The 22,111-nt window shown below is 45.7% G+C and overlaps 1 protein-coding gene across 1 annotated transcript in view; it reads right to left on the bottom strand.

The window, feature by feature from the left end:
* LOC147726289 (tetraspanin-36-like) overlaps positions 1 to 22,111 on the bottom strand; it is a 94,543-nt gene that overhangs the window by 22,536 nt on the left and 49,896 nt on the right. The window contains exons 3-5 of the mRNA XM_086960379.1: positions 9,571 to 9,645; positions 5,839 to 5,934; positions 1,621 to 1,773 (exon numbers count right to left, since the gene is read on the bottom strand). Coding sequence (XP_086816505.1) covers positions 1,621 to 1,773; positions 5,839 to 5,934; positions 9,571 to 9,645 — 324 coding nt within the window. The remainder of the gene's footprint in view (positions 1 to 1,620; positions 1,774 to 5,838; positions 5,935 to 9,570; positions 9,646 to 22,111) is intronic.

Raw genomic sequence — 22,111 nt, 5'->3', positions numbered from 1 at the left:
CCTGCTGAGAGAGACTGCTTTCTGCAGAAAGAGAGCAGAGGAGTGAGCACTTCAGAAGGAAACAGACTCCCAACATAAACTTAAGACTCAGATGCTTGCTAAGACCAGTGTGCCGACCAGTGTGCCAAGTGAGGAAGAGGAGAGCACTGGAGGGAGCGAAGTCCAGAGGGGAGTCCTGCCGAATGGATTCCCTTAGCGAGGTGTGAGGAGAGGGCTGCTGCACTGATTGGGTTGTTGCCCGTGTGCAGAGAAAGTCTGCAATCCTCCTATGTAGAGGAGGTCAGCTGTGAAGTGAGCTGTGACCATTGTTGCACCAACGGAGTAATCGCCATGTGCAGTGAGGACCAGGTGACCCAGTATGTCAAGAGGGGCCGCCTTGAGTGGGCCGTGGCTCATGTGCAGTGGTGAGCCAACAACCCCGTAAGGCAGGAGGGGCCGGCATGAAGCAACCTGCTGTGCCGATCAGGTCGAAGCCAGTGTGCAGTAGAGAAATGGTGACCCCGTATGCCAGAGATGGCCACCTGGGCCAAGCAAGAAGTCTAACCAGATCGGGATAGTCATTTGAGGAGAGAGGCCGCTGTGGTGACCCCTGCAGGCCTTTAAAATAATTGTGAATCAGCATCAGGGACCAAAGAGCTTCTCCAGCTTTGAGGAGCCATGAAAAACCTTCAGCCACAGCGGCTGCATGGCAGAGTGTGAGAAACTTGAGGGCCAAGCTGAGAGATGAACTTACAGGAGAAAGCAGTTGCAGCTCCAGAGCCCATGAAGGGGGAACACTCAGGGACTCCAGTCGCTCCGACCCAGCAGGTGTGGGTAAGACTAATATTGGACCAGTTGGCCCCAGGGAAACATGCTTTCCAGATAGCACAATAACCACTACCACTAGAGCTAGGAAAAAGTCCCTCAGGGCGGTTTGGGACGTCTTATTTCCCTTTGTGGTGGTAGCTGTAAAATAAATACTCGTTTTTTAAAAAATAAAAGCAAATTTTATACTGGACAATCATTTATTGTTGCTGCTCGAATTCTGAGTTGTGCACCACCCTCCAATGCCCAACCCCCTCCCCCGAAAATAGTTCGACTGCTCCACCTGCTCTACTACAGAGAGTCAAGTGCCGAAGCAGTATTTGGCCCAGTTGCTCAGGATCCATTGTAGATCTAGCCCCAGGACACCCAGGACATCAGGAGTGAAAGGCCTTAACGCCCACTAGGTGAACCCAGCAAAACCCTGCATGCCACATGACCCTCTGAACAGGACTAACAAAACTGTTACACATTACACTGGAGAAAAGTCTGCTGTTGCTTGCATAATGGTTCAGTGATTGAGCAGAGTTCTCAGTGAACTGTGATGGGACCAACCTAGACAAAGCAAGGCTATGTTGGTGTGTCAACCCCTCCCAAGTTATGAATTCCCTTTCTCTCACATTTCACCAAGGACTTGAAGCAGATAGCTAATTACTGCATTGGTTTGACAAGGGTGGCACATCTTGGGAGAATCAATTAGTACCCTGGTTTTACAGTTTTTGTTTGGAGATGGAAAACGGAAATTCAGACCATCTCGGATGACTACAATTGTATTTGATCATTTAGAGAAGACTACATGATATACACTGAGCCACTTACCTCTTTGTTGAGTTTTGCAGGCTCAGCCAGGCTTCCTGTGCAGTTTACAACATTGTGCTTACAACAGCTCTCAGGAACGGAGTTATTGCGCGTGCCGTTAGACCAAGGAATGTGCCCCCAATCGGTAGAATTATTCACACCACAACATTGCAACTGTCAATATAAAAACGCATGTAGTCAGTCCTGTAGCACAATGACAGACACCTATCCTCAATAAAAGCCACTCAATTAATTAAGATGCCATAAAGTCAAGACACAATAATAAAAACACAATGCTGAATAGAACACAGTACATCACTGGCTTTTTCTCCTTTGCAAAAAGTGAAATAAACATTTATAATTAATCCACATTATCCCTCATCCAATATTAAAATTGGAAGCTGAAAGTCCTAGGTGCTTGGCAAATAGGAAAGGGTATCACGGTATGTCACTACATTTTACAATGGAAAGAGGTGAAGAAAATCTGAAATGCATTTGAAGGCGAGGTATAGGCCTTCAAAACTGGACTTTGGTCCTTATAAAAAGCAAGTGGAGACAGATGTGTGAGCCAGTCTGGGATCCTTATTAGACAAGATGTTATCCAAGGCCTTCTGATTTCCAAAAACTTTATATATAAACATACTAATATGGGTTTACAGCCAGCCATCCATTGGTCTGGTTATTTGTCATTAACATTTTTCTTTCGCCTACTACAGCATACAGCATGAAGCAGTAGGACAGGCCACTTCAGCTTCAGAATAACTTCACTGTGAGTGATGCCATTCTGCTCTTTCACTGGAAGCACACCCTCACTCAAAGTACTTCCCTTCAGTGCCAGGAACTACTATAGCAATGCATGCTTCTCAAGACCACAAAAATGGGATTGGACTTTTTTTTAAATATATATTTTTAATGGCCCAGCAGCTTCACCACAACAATAAATCTTTACAAAAACTATGACAAAACAAAGCAAGCTTTTACAAAGTCAAAAATCTGGCACCCAACAGCAGACCTATTGGCTTTGCCAATACTGGATTCAATTCTGTGGCTAGGCTGGTTGCGCCATTTTGTATTTTTTTTTATCTATCTGGTATTCAGGGAAGCTCGTTGTGGCACAATATACATGTCTGCTTAGTTTCCTTTTTGTGGATCAGACCTAGTAATGTTAGTAAAACATACAGTTTAATTTATTATAAAATAATCACAGCAGACATTAGAAATTGCAAAAATGTAAAATCAAAAAAAAATTAAAAATGTAAAATATATGTAACAGTGATATCTAGCTGTGCAACTCGGTTGAAACGAAAAAGCTCAGCTTTTACAATGGAGCTCACAACAACAGCATGGTGCTCCTGGGCTCGGCACAATATGATCTTTCTAAGAAGCCTTAGTCAATAGATGGTTCTTTTGACAACAACACTCACTAAGGTTTGTAGGATGAGGTCGCTGCCGAGGTGTACTCTGGTACTTTAGGTCAGGCTAGGGAGTTATCAGACAGCTTTACTTGGAAGACCTTGTGTTGGAAGACCTTGTGGGATCAATATTTAAAGAAAAAAGGTAAAAACTGAAAGAAAGTTGAATATGAGATGGTCCACTTCATCCATTAGCTTTTATAAATTCTTCATGCTTTGCTATTAGGTGGATGGGCTGCACATCAAGGGCATGGCATTTTGTGAATGGTTTATAGTGTCCAATTTGTGTTCCCTTAAAGGTTTTGATTGTTGAAGAAGGCTGCCTCAGATACATTTGTGAGGCTCCTAAATTCTGCCTAAGCAGAATAAGAGGATATCAGATCATTTCTAACCTATCTCGCTTGAGCTTTTTCAAAATAATTTTCTGAGCCCTGCATCTGGAGGTACTGTTGGGTATTGCCTGGATAGAAGTTAAAGTGGAGACTGTCCTAGGAGGATGTGCATCAGCAGGAGTAAACTGGATGGTGAAGAAAACAGAAAGAGCCTTGAGAACCTTGCAGTCTGCTGGTATTTTGTCATTGATCAAAATGTCAAGCTGTGCATATCGAAGCAGAACCGGTTGACTGTGTGCCCCTACGTCATTTCTTTCTACCTGGCTATTTCGTGGAATGGGGTCAATGGCTGCAGTCGGTTGAGGATAAACTGGCTGAATGAATGGCATCCGCTATGGTGATGAGTGTGATATATGTCCCAATTTGGGTTGTAAACAAGATTGGCACCTGTGAAGTAGGTTGATGGACACATGGACATGTTTTGATAGTGCTGCCATGAAACCCCTCCCACCTCACGTTCCCCCCTTGCAGTTGTATGTGAAAGAGGTCTAGGAGAGAGTATAGGTATAGGTTATGCTATGCAGATTTGTAGAGTGCACTATCTTTCAGGAGGGTATCTTGGTGCTGAGCAGGTGAGAGTTTAGACACACCTAGGGCCTAGTGGGAATACTGAAAAAGTCATGTCTTCAGCTTCTTGCCGCTGGAGGCTCTCATGTGTAGTGGCAGGTTGTGTCATGCTTTAGTAGCAATGTAGGAGAAGGTTGGACCACCAGATCTGGTTGTTGTCATGCGTGGAATTTGTGCAAGTAGGAGTCCGTACGAGCAGAGGTGTCTAAAAAGTTTCAGAAGGCAGATGTGTATGTTGAGCTATGCTGGTCAGTGTTATGTAGTGCCTTGAAAGTATTGGTGAAGAGTTTTAATAGTGCTCGTTTATGAAGTGGGAGCCAGTAGAGTTGTGAGATGGATGTGCGGAGGATGAGAATGCAAGTGAATCTAGCTGTTCTGGTAGTTCACTACTTTCAGGCTATGGTCATCCCTTTGGGCAATAATTATATCCTGAAAGACATTTGTGGGATAGGCAGACATTTGGTCATTGGCTAGGGCGACCGACATGCACTTAGCCAGAGGGACAGACATTCCCTTTTTGGGCTGGGTTCACAAACTGGCTGTGGGCGAAACCGTTGTTGGCACTGCTAATGGAAAGCCAAAATTGGCTGTGGATTCTCAGCCCACCCTGGCACAGCTATCAAGCCCATACTTATTTGAAACGGAATGCACTATAATATAAAGCCAGGTGTACTGGGCAGAGTGACTTCTTTACTTAAATGAGTGGTATGCAATGTAAAAGGCAGAGGAAAGCGGCTAATCCCACTCTTCAAGGACTGAATACTCTGGCTGCTAAAATAGGCCCCATCTGACTCCAATTCAGCTGCATTTTATTGTCTTAAAAGACAGTATTGGCAGGCTAACAGTAGGCAGGGGGGACTGGCTACCGGGCTTTTCTTAATAAACAATGCAATACAAATGTTTAAAAAAGTACGCTTTAAAGCGTATTGTATTGTATTAATTTTGAAGCGCTGGCAGCTACTCAGCAACAACATCAGCCCCCCTCAGCAAATAACCTAGACCCCACCCTGCCACCCCAGGAAAAAAACACCCGGTAACCAGTCCGACCCGACAGTAGGTGAAGCCTGCAGGAGGACTGGCTGAATGAAAAAAATCCAACCTGACATGCCCATCAATATTTCTAATCTTCTATGATGGCATGTGAAGAACAGCTATTCATCCACGCATCTTGGTTCACGCCACTCAACCAGTGCCTCTGGCATTATGGCCAATGCTTGCAGTGTAAGTGAGGACTTGTCTGATGCAAGCCCAGCAGAGGATGCCCTACAGAAGCCTCCCAGGGAAGCGAAGAGTGAATGCCCAAGCCACTTCTCTCGTAGCGCGATAATTGGTTATCTGGTAGGAAGGGGACTAGAGCCACACCATGTATGGTTCTTCCTCTAGGGTGGCAAGATCTAGTGAGGTTAGACTACTCAAGTTTCAGGCTTTATCAGCAGTGTTCACAAGTCAAGGCAGCTTTAAACCTGGCTGTGGGTAATCCCATGATCAGGGATCTCCAGCCAGACAGGGCCACCAACTGTGCAGAGTGGCTTCTGGCTGTGTGAGGTGAAGGAGGCATAGAAGAGCACCTGCTCTCCTGTGTGGCTGCATAGTGCTGGTGCAGAGATCTAGGCCAAGCAGCACCTCAACAGCAATCGGGAAATCTCCAAGTCAAGATGGACATATATGATCCAAAGCAGAATTGCCAATGAATTTTATCTTTCGGACTGTAGTGCAGTGTTAAGATAATGTAGCCACTCACTGTAGTGCAGCTTTAGAAACAGATTCAGCTGAATTACTCACTTCGCAGAGTAACACAACTTCGCAGTCCACTGTACCACAAATTCTGAAAGAAAAACATGACTTGTATATAACAAAATAAGCTTTACCTGTTCTTGCAAGAAATCCACAGCCCTGGACTCCGGATTTTTCCCATCATATTTCTGGAACACTTGCGTCATACTTTTATCCAAGTCAGGCCTGATCTAAAGTAAAAGTTTAAAGAAATGAAAAACTGGCCACACAAATAAGATCATAAAAACTGAGCAAATAGTAGTTTATTAATTAACTCAAAATTAGGTATAAATGTCCACGACACCCCAGGACAGATGCCAATAGGTGGATCTTCATTAATCATATTCCTTGCACAACCTAAACCGTTTGCCAGTGGACATCGAGGTGATAAAAGGAACTTTGTCACAACAATAATTATCGACACGACTTCCACACACACTGATACCATCACAAACGTCGCAGGAGGAGCCTAAGCAAAGACCACTGCAATAATTCCAGGGATTCTGAATATGGACTGGTGTTTCCTACTTTGTAAGTAGACTGCTATAGGTGCCAAACACACAACCGGACCATTAGGCCTGATCATATAACAGTTAGTAAATACTGAGTGCCTTGAACTGCCGCATGTAACGGGTTAACATGATGTACCACTAAAGGTGGTCAAACTGTCTATTTCTTACTATGTAGCAAGCATGCCTAGTAGGTCAGGGTACATCCTTTAGTACTGACAAGAAATATAGAGGCAGGTTTATAAACTTTCAGGTGTTATATAGTTGATCAGAGACCTTGGACTGGGGTATATATTTGCCCAGTGTCTTTGAAACAGAAGGCTGTACAGGCTCTCACTGTCATTAAATGGAAAGGGTAAAGTTGGTACGCCTCATAGGGAGCAACCAATATCATCATTGGTGCTGGGCACATCTTCCGTATTACATATAACAGAAACTTCAGAGGGTAAAGGCAAATTTCACTGAAAAATGTATCTACAATGTTTTCCTTTGGGATTGGGGTAGTGGTTAAGTTAAGTGGTTTCTTTGGCATTTTATATTCTTCATAGCAAACATCTAAATCAGGTTTACTCCACTTTAGTTCAGTACAAGATTGCATCGCTACTTGACCTGTTTGGGAGATTATTCTCCGCTCCTTGCAAAACTTCAGACAACTGGCAAATGCTTTTTGCTAATGCGCAATGCTAGTCGGGACAACCCATGTGGAATGTCCCTCTGTTCTCCTGCATGTACTTAATTGTTGTAGTACCTTATCCTATAATGGGGTCTGTGGTAATGGTTATCTGTGGGCATGGGCCGGAGTAGGCCCAGCATTTTATCAGATTGTGGTGATCCAGCACCTTAGTGTGTTCTGAAGATTAGCCATTATTGGACTGAGATTCTCCAAGGATACAGTCGCCTGGGAACATTGGCTGCCTCATCTAAAGTCTGGCATAGAGGGCATTATGCCCAAAAGGCACATCACTTTCCTCAATGTCAGATTGTGATACAAGGAAATCATCTGCAGTTTGGGAACAACTGAATAACCAGTTTAGTTTGTTGCAGGGATTGCCTGGAGGTCTTATTCACCACCACCCATTCAAAGAATAGGTAGACATGGATCAACGGACAGTGGACGTACGCAACCACTAATGAGTTGTTTGACAAAGACATTTGGTGCAGACTTGATGGCAAGTGATAGAGCAGTATGAAGCTAGTACATGTCTCAGAATGAATCTGAGGTAGTCAGTGTTTTGGAAGTGTCAAGCTGTAGACTGAATCATTCCATGGTCGTGGGTCCTTGTGTATTCACCTATGTACAGCAACAGTGGGAGGTCTTGCACAGCACATGCACAGAGCATTTTAGTATTCTCAAGTCCAACATGGGTTGCAAGAAATCATCCTTTTAGAGGAGGGAAGAAAAAAGTATAATCCTGGCTGCTTTCTGCAAAATGATGCAATTCATTGGCATCCTTCAGTAGAGTCATAGTCACAGAAAATGGTCTGATCTGTGTTTGCCATGGGTTTATGGTGACATGTAGTGGGCAAGGTTCAATACAGTAATACCTGCTGATTGAATCCAGTATCCACCTGCTAGGAATTCTTCAACGTGCTTAAAACACTTCGGTTTTCCACCAACAGGTCTGTGGTGGATGGGCAGAAGGGCATACATGACCTGGCTGCTTAGTGAATATCATATGCCTGTGTGTGTCTGGGCAACAATTGAAGCATTGATACTGTGAACCTGCTGCTGTGGTTGTTGCACAAATGTGTGGTGGCAAAAAGTGTAACGTCTGGTCTATGAATGAAATGAGACTTCCAGTAACATGGCAAGTGTCACAAAAATTGTATTGCTTTTATTGTCAGCATCTTTTTTTTAACCTTTTCAAAGTCCCCTTCTACGGTCAGGCCAAATAAATGGTAATCACCGAAAGGCAAGTTCAGGAACTAAAGCTACACTCAGCTGTAATCCAGAGAGATGTTGCCATGCAGAAGGTGGAATATGGGCTATTAGTGGCCAGCAGTTACATAGACAACTGTCCACATGATCATATTAGAAATGGTCTATGGTGTCATGCCTTAGAAGGATGAAAGGTGCCCTATTGCAATTCGAGTCTGAGACCCTCAGATTGCAAAACTATCTGTACCAGATGCATGTGGCAATCTCACTAAACTGCAAGACATTTTAAACCACATGATGCCTCATACAGACTTGGGCATCAACAATGGTACTTGACATGAGGGTGGCCCGTGGAAAGATTACGTAGCTAAGTAAGAGGGGAGAATGGGACTAGAGAGAAACAAATGAGTGAAGAAACATGGAAATTAAGAAAGTGAGGGGACGGGATGAGGAAAAAGTAAGTAAGTAAGGTAAGCCGGTAGGCACGAAAGGAGCAGGAGAAGCAGCAAGAGGAAATGGAAATGAGGAAGGAAAAAGTAAGGAAGAAAGGAGATGGTAAAAAAAGGAATCTGGAAACAAAAGAATGGAAGAGAGCGAGGTTAGGTGGAATTAAATATGTAGTGCAATGGCAAAATTGTTAACCATTGAGCCCATGCCTCCGTTCTACCAAACTCATGGGCGTTTCCTGAAAGGCTTATCTTAATTTTTAAGAGTTGAATTGATCAAGTTTTGCAGATTAAAGAATAACACTAGCACAAACCTGTCCATTTATAATTTGCCCTTCCTCATTTTTTTTTGCTCAGTGCAGTAAAACCATAGTGGTCTTTCTTCTTCAAAGGTGTCACTGTTACGGACGCATGACATACCTAACAGACAGAGGTCAGTGGACATATATTAGCAGGTCTATGGGTTTTCATTTGGTTGAAGCGTGAACCTTTGCCACCTTAAGAAGCTGTACTTATCAATGCAAATCATCAGAGGCTAATGTAAGAGTTCACTCAACCGATGCTAAAATCACACCCTCTTCCGGCTTTTGGAGCCTACAGATGGATGGCAGACGTAACTTGCTTCTTCTCGGGCCAAAGCAGGGTTTAGAAAGGCGGTGCCAAACATGGGCCGGTCTTTTATCAAAACCACACTTAACTACAAGTATGTGACCTATAAGAAAGAAAGGCCGCACCATTTCTTACTAACACAAAGACGTCTACAACCAGGCGTGCAGAAATGTTGTGGCAACAAGTCAAGGTTGCAGGCACAGGCATTCAGCCATATCTACTGAAAAAATCAAAAACAATATAGGAAGGACCAGTGAGAAAAGCGAAACTAAAAACCTAACTGGTTGAATTGCTTCCTACAACATGACAATACATGTTTTCTATGTGTTTATTATTTAATTGGCTTTGCATATAGATTTCCTAATACCTCAAACTGAAACTTACCTTTCCACGGTATACAAATCCCAACACAAAGGCAGCAACTTCAGCAATAAAGATAATGAGAAGCAGGAACAGGAACTGCAAAAGACAATTGGATTATGGTAAGGACATAACATTGTGTTTGATACAGAAATAACCTGGTCATTTTAAAACAGCAGATGAGCAAAACATTTCACTACTTCTTCAAACCAGCTATTTGCTTGGTTTTACAGCGCCAGTAGAGATGTCACAGCAAGATACAATTACCTCAACACTATTATGTCCATAATACCTGCATCTTGCTCAGCTACTCTCACCCTTTAGCTAACCCTAACCCTTAATCTAAATTTTTCCTTTACCCTTTATACAAACACTACACCACCCCTAGCCCTACCTCAATATCTATCACTAATTCTAAATAGGCCTGGGCGGTAAATTCCATTCAGTTTGCGGAATTTGGGTAATTTCGCGTTCCGCGGAGAACGCAAAATTGCCCAAAATCCTGCGTTCCATGACTTCACGAATTTTTTTGCTTGTACGCTTTCTCAAATGCGTGTTCGCAAGATATTTCCCCCGAGCTAGCAAACAGATTGCGAACAGTAAAAAAGCATCGCAGACCAGCAATTCCGCGTGTTCGCTGAATTTCTGCGTGTTCACAGATTTATTACCGCTTCGCAGAGATTTGCGTAACGCGATTATGCAAATTCGGCCCACCCCTAATTCTACTGAAAAACCCCCAAAAAACACCTGATCCAACGAGAACTATTCTGGATCTTCAAACTCGGTACCACTGTATCGAAAGGACTCAACGAACGTCTGGAATTTAGCAGCTTCCTTTGACTTGCTTTATATAATTGATTGACTAGTGTTTATTGGTTTTTCAGTATTTTGAGCATGCATACTTACTGTACCCCATTTTTGTTTTGCATATCGTATCACACATCTTTTACTACACCCATCTTTCTGGTAACGGTTTCTTTCCATTGTATTTTTCCATCGCAACTGTGTTTTTCTTCCATGTGCTGTTTCACTCACTATGAACCTTACTCTATTTTTTCATATTCCCACTTTTCTTTTCTTCGATATATCCTTTACCTTCCTTGGTACACTCGTCCTTATTTTCCAAACTATTCTACAGTCTCATTTGTTTTACAGGCATTTCCCTATGACTTTTCCATCAGCCGACCGGTTTTCTGTTTTTCTTTTCCCCATTACGTTCTCACGGGTTTCAGTTCGTCTTCTTTTCAAACTCGCCCACTACATTTAGACGGATGCGCAGTGTCATCTGCTACTTCCGAGTCCTTCGGATGGAGTCTTTCACCCTCGATTTCTCCAACTAACCCTGATACACTTGGTAAGAGACTTTATTCTTTGGTCACTAAATCAATTTCGCTGTTCGCAGCCACACAGTTCCTTCAGGTGTTCGCTACTTATTTCTCGCGGTGATTTTATATTCTTTCGTATGACACCACACTACCTCCTCCACGCTTACGGGTGTATTCTTTGACGTTCACTATCCACGTACTTCAACTTACGATTACTTTACACTTTCGCTAGAGTCTTTTCACACTACTAAGTTTTATCATTTAACAGCACACGGGTGATTAATTTGGTTCTACACCTCTGATGCCATTAACCTCTTGCATACTTTGGACTTAATATTGCAATTTGACACAACTAAACATTCAGCATGGGTTCTAACTCCGGACATTTCTATCTCTTCTACTTTCATAAACACTCGGCTCCTGACTTACGTACCTCTTTTTTCCACTTGTTTACAGTACAAATCTAACCCCCTGACGAAGAGCGTCCTGCTCGAAATGCATTGGGGTTTTGAATCATGTACATGACGCTACTTTTGGAACTTTTGGATATGATGTTATGAAAACGTCTTGGTTTCCTCCACATGGAGATTTGAACAATAAATTTGTAACTACAAATCAAGATAAATGATCGATACAAAGTGAATAAAACTTTGAACTAGCTTACCACATTGGATACCGTTTTGCTTTACCAGCACACAGGAGTGCTCAGGTTATCCACCTTGTACCTACAAGGTTTCGCATTTGTTATTTAACTTAGGATAGCCATGAAATACACATCGCTGGATCACAACCAAGGCAATCTCTATTCACCCGTTGCTTAAACACAAAGGCCATACAGCAAATTAACCCCTCCGCTGCAAGCCCCCCGTGCTAAGCCTTTTTTTTTTTAATTCGGGGTAGTAGTTCACGCTTAGGCCCCTTTAACTTTTTCTCCACAAAGTATTCACACCCAATTTGCGTCCTTTTCTTCCAACATCTTAAGGATTATAAAGGTACTCCGGCGTTGTGGATTGCCATGGAGGGGACCCAGAAATTAGCCAAAATACAGCTAAATGTTTTTTTTGTAAAAAAATGGGGGGAAAAGTGATGCAGAAGAAAGGGTCTGGTTTTTCCCTGCAAATGGTATCAACAAACTATTTGTGATGCTGAAATCACCATCTTCTCAGCTTTCAGGGACAGGCAGACTTTTGTCAGAAAATTTATTTCACAGTTTTGGCATTTTACTGGGACATAGGCTATTTTTGCTATTTTTTGTGCTTTCAACCTCCTTCCAGTTAGTGGGTATAGAAGCAATAAATGGATACCGGAAAGCTATACATTTCTGAAAACTAGACAATTCTGAATTCAGCAATACCCTCAATGGATATGTTTTTGGCCTTTCCCAGTCACAGGCCATTGGCACACCCACATAAGGGAGGTATAATTTTACTCTGGAGACTGAGGGGAACGCCGAGTGGTAGGACATTTGTGCCACTGCAGTGATTCCATCCAGAATAGTTAGGAAAATTTGATTTATGTTTAGCTACATAGGAGGTTTACTGGGGAAAACATTGGGGGATCCACACAAGCCATACCTCCCTGGACTCTCTCGGGTGTCTAGTTTTCTGAAAACTAGACAATATGCTGAATTTAGAAAGGGGTCATTTATGTAGATCCTTCAAGGTTTTTTTTAATAAAAACTAACCGTTGATAATAAAAAATATTTAAATGGAGTTGAAAAAAACAGCCATTGTGCCAATGTTTTCACCTGTAACTTCTCCTAAGTATGAAATTTTTTAAAGCAATATACCATTACACCTGCTGGGCCTTTCTGGTTGTTGGGATATATAGGACTTGTAGGTTCACTAAAAACCTGAGTAACACAGAGCCAATAACTGAGCTGTGTCTTGAAATGGTTTTTCCTTTTGTACTGGCTGTATAGCAATTTAATTAAGAAAATATAAAAAGTGAAAACAGATAACAAGGAAACCCATATATTTTCAAAATGGGAACAAAATAGAGAGTTTAGAAGCAGTGGTTATTTGTACATCTTCAAAACTGTGGTTACCCACACAAGCATGTGAATTAGATGTCATTTTTCAAATGTACTTTTTTACAAATTGTCTTACATTTGGAAGGCAGAAATGCAAAGAATGTAAATTGGTAATAACACTTCTACTATTATGTGTTCCACATAGGCTCCCAATAAAAATGCTTCCTCACTTGTGTGGGTATGCCTAGTGCCAGCAACAGGAAACGGCCCAACACACAATGTGGACACTTCACATTTTTCCAGTGAAAACTGATTCTTTTTTGCAATGTGCCTAACTGTGGATTTTGGACCCTAGCTCAGCCGGTACCTAAGGAAACCTAGCAAACCTACCTATACATTTTTGAAAACTAGGCATTCAAGGAAATCCAAGATAGGTGGACTTGTGTGGCTCTTCCTAGGTTTGGTTACCCAATATCCCTTGTAAACCTCAAGCTTTGTGTAAAAAAAAAAAAAATTAAAAAAAAAAAACGAAACATTTCTGGGATGGAAAGCTCTAGAATCTGCGGGGAGCTACAAACGTCCAGCCACCCAGTGTTCTCGAAAGTCCCCTGATAAAAATGGCACCTCACTTGTGAGGGTAAGCAGTGTTCCCGCAACAGGGGCTGGCCCAAAATGTACTGTGGAGACTTCAAAATTATGGATTACAAAAATATCTTGTTTTGTGAGCGAGTCAACTGTGTTTGTGATCCCAGGCTCGGCGGCAACCTAGGGAAACCTACAAATCCCAGACATTTCCAAAAAACTAGACACCCGGAGGTGTCCCCTGCAAACCATAAATTTAGCGGCGAAAAGAAAAAGCTCATTTTTCTCTCATTTCTGTGTGGGAAAGTTGAGGGATCACAGTCCTATCACCCAGTGTTCCCCAGGTCTCCCGATACAAATGGTACTTCCCTTGTGTGGGTGGGCCAAGTACCTGCACCAGGGAAGGGCCCAAAACATTAAATATCTACCACAAAACTACCCGTTTTTGCAAATGGCCGAACTGCGTTTTTGGTCCTGGGCTTAAGACCCAACTAAAAAAACCTACCGAACCCAGACATTACTAAAATTTAGACACTTGGGTCTGTGTCCGGAGTAAAATACCTCACTTGTGTGGGTGGCCGAGGGCCTGCGACTGGGAACAGGCAAAAAAATAGGGATGGAGGGTATAGCACAGCAAACTCTAAGAGATATATATATATATTGCTGTGTTTGGTAAGTTTCCCTAGATAGTCATCGAGCCCAGGACCAAAAACGCATGTGCCCCCCTAGCAAACCCAGGTTGTTTAGTGATAGATCATTTTGATGTCTCCACAATAGGTTTTAGCCCCTTGTCTGTCGCAGGTGCTTGGCCTACCCGGAGGTACCATTTTTAACGGGAGACCTAGGGGAATGCTGGGTGGCAGGAAATTAGTACTAGCCCGGTGATCCCACACAGGAATGAGAGACAAATTAGATTTCTTTCAGCTAAATTTGAGGTTTGCAGGAGATTCTGAGTAGGAAAACTTTGGGGGAATCCACGCAAGTCAAACCTCCCTGGAGTTCGCTGTGCTATACCCTCAATGCATATGCTTTTGGCATTACCCAGTCACAGGCCATTTGCAACAAGGGAGGTATAATTTTACTCGGGGGGGACTGAGGGGAACCCTGAGTGGTAGGACATTTCTGCCACTGCGGTGATTCCATCCAGAACTGTGAGGAAAATGTTTTGTTTAGCTAAATTTGAGGTTTGCAGGGAAAACATTGGGGGGGTCCACGCAAGCCATACCTCCCTGGACTCTCCCGGGTGTCTAATTTTCAGAAATGAATGGGTTTGCCTAGATGGCCGTCGAGCCCGGGACCAGAAACGCAGATGCCTCCTATCTATCACAAAACAATCTGGTTTTGCAAGGGGGCACATGAGTTTTAGGTACTGAGTTCGGCAGCCATTTAGGGGAAACCTACCAATCCCAGATATTTCTGAAAAACAGACAGCCAGGGGAGTCCAAGGAGGTGTGGCTAGCAGGGATCCACCATGTTTTTTTTTTTGCAAGACGTTTATTAAGTACCGTTAAGTGTACACAGCATTCCGCCACAACCTGGAGGCCGGCTGCTATAGTGCAGATTATCAATGACAGCAGAGTAGTCAATCAAGAGTCACCATATGCAGTGCTGTAGAACGGCGCATCAATTCATTAACAGTACATAGATATTAAAAGCACATCAATTTGTCTCACTTTTGTCATTTTGTTGATGAACTAAGAGAACAGAACAAAAACCTAAGCATGTGCAATACATCATTCACAGTAGGGGTGGATCCCACGTGGCAGCCGAGCGGCCGGTGGACAGACAATTCACAGTAGGATGGGGACAGCAAGGGCAGCGGGGCATGGACAAACAACACAGAAGGAATAAAGTGCTATATCGGGTCACGGGCTTCACTTAAGACTCCGGAACATCTCTACATCCCCCCAGGGCTGTCCCAACAATACATCGGCACAACAATTCTATCTCATGCATCATCAACAAGTGGAGAATCTGTTATCAAATAGCATTGTAGCGGGGCCCAGATATCCGTGGGCCTGGAGGAGGGAGGCAGCAGTGCAGCATACGTGTGTAGTTGTTCCTGGCAATACACCAGGTCACCCATCCACTCTTTACACTTAGGTGCCCTTCCCCGTCCCCATCTACAAGCGACTCTGCGTTTGGCCAACAACAGAGCCATCGCCACATACTTGCGGTGGGCCGCCTGCAGAGGCTCGACATACCCTAACAGAGCCATTACAGGGGAGGGTGTTACCGTCATGTTTATCATTGTGGAAAGTGCCCGAAACACCTGGTCCCAGTATTGATATACCCGTGTACAGCCCCAAGCAAGGTGCAGAAAATCAGCCCCAGGAGTCCCACATCTGTCACAGGTATCATTATCCCGCAGCCTGAATTTGTGCAAGCGTGCCGGCGTATAATACAACCTATGCACGAATTTGTAATGAATGATCCTGTACCTGCTGCTAGAGGAGATGCGTTCCGTCTGCTGTAAGCAAAACGACCACTGTTTATCAGTAAGGGGTACAGGTAGTTCCTCATCCCATTTCGCCCTTGCAGTGAGCTCAGTGTACTCTACATTTGCACGGATCGACCTATATAGTGTAGACAAGTTTGCAGGGGTTCTCAAATTGTAGTATGTGCTGCAATGGGAGCAGTACAGGGGGCTCGTGTGGGAAATCCGGCGTAATCGCCTGCAGTCCATGTCTCAATCGCATGTAGTAAAAGATCTCTAGTGGTGTCGGTTGTATCCCCTCATATAAGTGGTCTTTGGTGCGATATAAATCCCCCCACGTGCGTACATGAATTTGTCAACAATTTCTGAAAGCCTGTTTCCTGCAGTAGCGGCAGTTGTGGGTGATATGCCAGGGGAAGGAGGGGGGCGTAAAGCAACTGCAGGCCCAACATCTCACTAATACGCAACCAAGCCGTGACTGTGCTAGACAGCGTGTTGGGGGTCTTATCCCTCCCCTCCACAATGGTGTACAGTGCTCCCTCTATTGGCGTGGGGTGTGCTAGCCAATGTTCAGCTGCCAGCTGAGGCATGTACCTAGGCTGTCTCACCCAAAAATAGGCGAAGTGTGCCTGGGCTGCCCGGAAATACAGTTCAAAATCAGGCACTCCAAACCCGCCCTGAGCATAAGGCCTGGTCAGCACCTCCCAACGGAGCCTGGGTGTCTTCCCCCCCCATACCAATTTGAGCATTTCTGAGCGAAGCCGCTTAAAAAAATGTGCACCAGGATAGAAGGGTATGTTGAGGAACAAATAAAGCAATTTAGGGAGCACAACCATCTTAACAAGGGAGGCCCTCCCCGCCATAGAGAGGGGAAGTGTTATCCATCTGGAGACATGATCACTGACCTTATCTATTGCCGTACCATAATTAGCCCACATGAGCGCCTCCCTATCTTTCTCAATGTGAATACCCAGGTACTTAAAGTCCCCTTCACACCATGTAAGTGGATAATCAAGTGGGAATGCACGGGTGGAAGCAGTGAGGGGGAAAATGCAAGACTTGGACCAATTGATTTGTACTCCTGAGAGGGCCCCGAACCTAATAAATTCCCTAAGCAATGGGTGTAAATTATCGCCCGGGTGCCGAACATATAGCGTGATGTCATCTGCATACATGGAGATGAGGATCTGCCTCTGAAAGCATCGCAGTGCACCATCCTTATGGTGTTGTCGCAACTTAGCAGCGAGAGGTTCTGTGGCCATGGCAAAGAGGAGGGGGGATAGGGGGCACCCCTGCCTAGTCCCCCTGGAGATAGTGAATTCTGGGGAAAGCTGCCCATTAACAAGGACCCTGGCCGTAGGGCGCGTATACAACAGCCTTATCCATGAAACGAAAATCGCTGGAAAACCCATGCGTCCCAGCACTCCAAAGACATAATCCCACTCCAGCGAGTCAAACGCTTTAGTGGCGTCTAGGAAGATGGCTGCCATGGGCAAGTCCTCATGGACCGAGTCATACACTGAGAAGGTGCGAAGGTTGTGGGATGTCGCCCTGCCCGGGACAAAGCCAGCCTGGTCGGGAAGGATAAGGTTGGCAACAGAAGACTTATGCGCGTGGCGATGAGTTTAGCAAGAATCTTCACATCACATGTCAGCAACGAGAGGGGCCTATAAGAATCGCAGTGCGAAGCAGGTTTCCCGGGCTTAAGCAGGGAGATAATGAGCGCAGTTCTCATGGAAGCGGGGAGGTGACCCACTTCCAAGGCATCTTCGTACACTTCCCGCAGTACCGGGGCCATGAAGTCTATGTATGTTTTATGAAATTCAATGGGGATGCCATCGAGCCCCGTAGCTTTACCTGACTGCATGCTCATGATGGCTTCCCGGACTTCATCTAGCTCGAACGGGGCGCTCAAGAAGGCTCTCTGAGAATCACTTAACCTCCCCAGCGTCACATCAGTTAGGTAGTCGTCTAAGGACAGTCTCTCTGCCCTAACTGAGGTGTACAATGTGCTATAATGATGAACAAATTCATTCAGTATCTGAGTGGTATCTCTGAGCAGCAGCCCCTCAGCAGTTTCCAACTCTAGGATGACAGTGGGCGTTCGCATAAGCCTAACTGTAGTAGCTAAAGCCTTCCAAGGCCTCTCACCTTCCCCATACCTTCGTGCCACCCAATACTTGTGCCTGAACTTCACCTCGCGCGCAGCCTCATCTGAGTATTCAGTTATCAAATCTCGTATCTCAGCAAGGGTGTCCCCATCCGGGTGTACACGGAGGGCCTCTTCCGCTCGCCCCAGCCTAGCCTCTAGGGCCTTCAGTCGATTCAGTATAGCCTTAAGGACTCCTGAGCCTTTCGCAATGCAGAAGCCTCGTAGCGTAACTTTAACTGCATCCCATATGGTCTCAACATCCCGCACAGAGTCCTTATTGCGTTTAAAAAAATCTAAACATTCCTCCCAGAGCTCTTCCCGAAACGCCTCATCTAAAAGCATCGAAGGCTGCATACGCCATGCTGTAGCAGGGGGGCCCAATTCCGTCCCTTTCAGGGCAATATGAACCGGGGCATGATCAGAATATGTCCTGGGGAGGTGCCGCGCACACGTCAGTGAGGCATAGAGGTGAGCTGTTAGAAAAAAATAGTCAAGCCTAGCCCAAGATTTTGCCTGCGCAGTGAAGTAAGCCCTCCCCCTTCGGCCCACAGTGTGCGCGCCATGCGTCTATGAGGTGATTTTCCTCTACAATGGCACGCAGTACCTCCCACCCTTTCGTGTAGTGATGCAGGGCCTGGTGTGAGCGGTCCAAAGTCGGGTTAATGGCCACATTAAAATCTCCGCCCCATAGAATGTGTTGTGATCCCGTCTCCACTATTGCAGCCCACAGAGTTTCAAAGTAATGTGGGTCATCCACGTTAGGCCCATAGCAGCAGGCAAGGGTCACTGTCATGCGCCCCAATCTGCCCCACACCAAACAGTATCTCCCCTGTGCATCCGTTTGAGCCAGCCATATAAAAGGGCGTAGATCTTTTAACCAGAATCACCGTGCCCCGTGCATAAGAGGAATATGAAGAGAACGCAGCGCATGAGGCCCACCTGCTACCAAACGCATGCGGTCTGTTAGGTGCAAAGTGTGTTTCCTGTAGAAAGGCTATGTGTATTTTGTGGCGGTCCAGATACCCCAGAATGTGCCTCCTCTTTCTATGATCTCCCAATCCCCTCACGTTCCACGTGAGTACATTCAGGCAAGTGTCTCCCATATTTGCAGTCTACGGTATAAATGAAAAATCAAGACCCCCCACAATATGAAAGGACAATCCATGCTTCCGTCAGCATGCACGTCGTGTGGCAGCCTTTCTGAACACTCTCTGCGGCCAATAGTCCCACCCTCTGTATTATCTCCAATGCTCCACCTCACCTCTAAGCAGGTAGGTGTTCTAATAAGTAGTAGTGCACATGCTAAGAAACCAAACTGTTAAGTCAGAACAATCCCAGGTCCCCCCTCCACTGAGGCGTAGATACAATCGTCTAGTAAACAGCTCATCCGACATGCCCCAAACATTAGCAAGGCATCCGACAAGTTCCCCTTCCCCACCCTCCCCAACACACCTCAACAGTAGGACTAGGTAAAGAACAGTCCCAAACATAGCAAGCAACCTAGGTCGTAGACCCCAATCACGCAGTGCCGTTGCTGTACTCCAGTCCACCCCAGATGCAGCACCCGCATTTCGAATCCACCTCTTCCCACCCCCCTCCCACTGAAGCACCCCCAACTTGCCAGCACCCCTCTCCCTCCCCCCTCCCCTAGAAAGCCCACAACAGTAGAACACCAAAAGTGCAATATGCAAGGTCTGCGGGGTATACCTGTTTGGGGTCATCAGAGGTGCACCGTCGTCCACCCCCAGTCCTCCTCCCTCCGCTCTCATCCACTCTTACCGTCTCTGTCCAGGCGGGAGAGGGAGCATGGGGATGGGGGCCTGGCATACATTGCCACCTGCAGTTCCACCCGACCTGAGCCCCCCCAGGGGCTAGCCGCAATCGTCCCACATCAAGGCATCAATCGTCTCAGACCAGAGAAGGGTGTATCAACGCAAATATCATTCATTCCGACCCAGATTCGTGTCCGCCGTCCGCATTTGCAGCTCTCCGGTCTCGTTTAGGCAAAGTTTTAAGGTAGTCCTCGACTTGCTGTGGGTTCAAAAAGAAGTGTTGCGTGCCCTGGTGAGTCACCCGCAGCTTGGCTGGGTACAAAAGCGCATAGTCAATATTCAGGCCTCTTAGCTTCCTCTTTACAGCCAGAAATTTCCGTCGTTGCTCTTGGACCACCGGGGTAAAATCAGGGTAGATAGAGAAAGACACTCCTTCATAGGCAAGGTTTTGGTTCGCCCTGGCCGCTCGCAGCGCCGCATCCCGGTCTCGATAGTTGAGCAGGCGCGCAATGATGGCCCTCGGCGGGGCACCAGGCTGTGGTTGGGGCCCAAGTGAACGATGGGCCCGTTCCACAATGAATTGTTTCGAGAGGGCCTCCTCGCCGACCGTGAGAAGTTTTTCGATGTAGAGCTCCATTCTCCCCGTGTTGGTCTACTCCGGAATGCCCGTGACCCGTATGTTGTTCCGCCTGCTCCTCGCTTCTAACTCCTCATTTTTGGCGGCTATCACCCTGAGCACATTGTCCATGCGGGAAAGCTGTGAAGCCTGCGATGTCGTGGCATCCTCGTTTTCAGAGATTCGACGTTCCGCCTCGGTCAATCGCTCCTCATGTATGTCCATTTTCTGGACGATGCCGTCCATTCTGGCGGACAGCCTGTCCACCTTGTCCACCACCGTGGCAAAGCCCTGTCGCATCTCCTGCAGCATCGTGGCGATATCCGGGACCGTGGGGGTCACCTCCGCCGCCGGACTTCTAGGCTGAGCGACATCCCCCGTTTGCCTGGTCGCCTTCTTCTGCGTCGCAGGCTCAAATTGTAGCTTGGGCTGCCGGTTGTTCGGCTTCCGCATGCCGGCACAGCAGTGATATATAGCGGTACTCCGGTGCCTCGCCTATAAGTCCGGTACTGCCGGAGTTCAAGAGTCGCCGCAGGGCATCAACCCGTTTTCGCACTATGTGGCTTGCCGGTGGCTCCCTGATATCCGCCAGTGATCGCCATTGCGTCCAGTTCCGGCGCGACCGCCAGCATACGGCCTACACGCCACTTGGCGATCCGGGCGTCGCGTGAATTCCAAGGCCGCCGTCTGTGAGGTCCCAACCAGAGCGCGCCTCCGCTGCGGCTGCAGCCCGCTCTATCTCAGCAACCGCAGGTCGTAGGGTCCCCAAACTCGGACAGAGTGGGCAGCAGCACTATACCCCTCTCCCAGGCGCTTTTCAGGCGGGTGGGCGCAGATTTGAAAGGATTACAGCAGGATGAGAATGCCAGGCAGCCGGAGCCTCACTAAGGTGCGGCCATTCAGCTCGTGCGCCCTCTAGCGCCCCCCATCCACCATGTTTTCTTACCCGGTAAACATCAAATTTAGCTGGAATTGTTTTTTTTCACATTTTCCTCACATTTTTGTGTGGGGAAGTTGTGGGATCACCGGTCCTACCACCTAGTGCACCTCCAGGTTTCCAGATAAAAATGGAACCACACTTGTGTGAGTGGGCCAATTACCCACGGCAAGGTAGAGCTCAAAACGCATATTCTGGACACATCAAAATGATTGATCACAAAATGAGCTGGTATTGCCATGGGGGCACCTACATTTTTTTTTTAAACTAGTCACTCAGGAGAGTCCCGGGAGGTGTGACTTGCGTGGATACCCCCAAAGTTTTTACCCATAATCCTCTGCAAACCTCAAATGTATACTGAAAAATAAGGAACTTCTTTCTGAATACTTACTTTAGCTGCCTCTTAAATTAGTTTACAAGTCTGGTATACATTGCAAAACTAGTAACCACAAGAATCATAATGCAGGAGCGTTGGCCTAAATTCCAATCACTGTACGAGGACAGATAATTAGTCAGAATCATATGGGTGTATCTGAATAACTGTAGCTGACTAAATCAGATGTGAGCTTCATTTCTCAAAGGAATTACCTTAAATTACGTAAAGCAAATACAAGGAGTTTAGCAAAACCTACAATATTCCAGATAGCTTTGATTAAATTAAGACTGCTGACTTTACATACCTTAAAAATTTGATATGGTTATATTTTTAACAATTTGTTAGTCATCCATGTTATTACTGTGGTCAACATGCAGATGGAGGGTAATGATAGAT

This window comes from Lissotriton vulgaris, chromosome 3_1, assembly GCF_964263255.1.
Source record: "Lissotriton vulgaris chromosome 3_1, aLisVul1.2, whole genome shotgun sequence".
In the NCBI taxonomy this organism is placed as follows: domain Eukaryota; kingdom Metazoa; phylum Chordata; class Amphibia; order Caudata; family Salamandridae; genus Lissotriton; species Lissotriton vulgaris.
The sequence above is the reverse complement of the archived record's forward strand: the minus strand, read 5'-3'. Positions and strand labels throughout refer to the sequence as shown.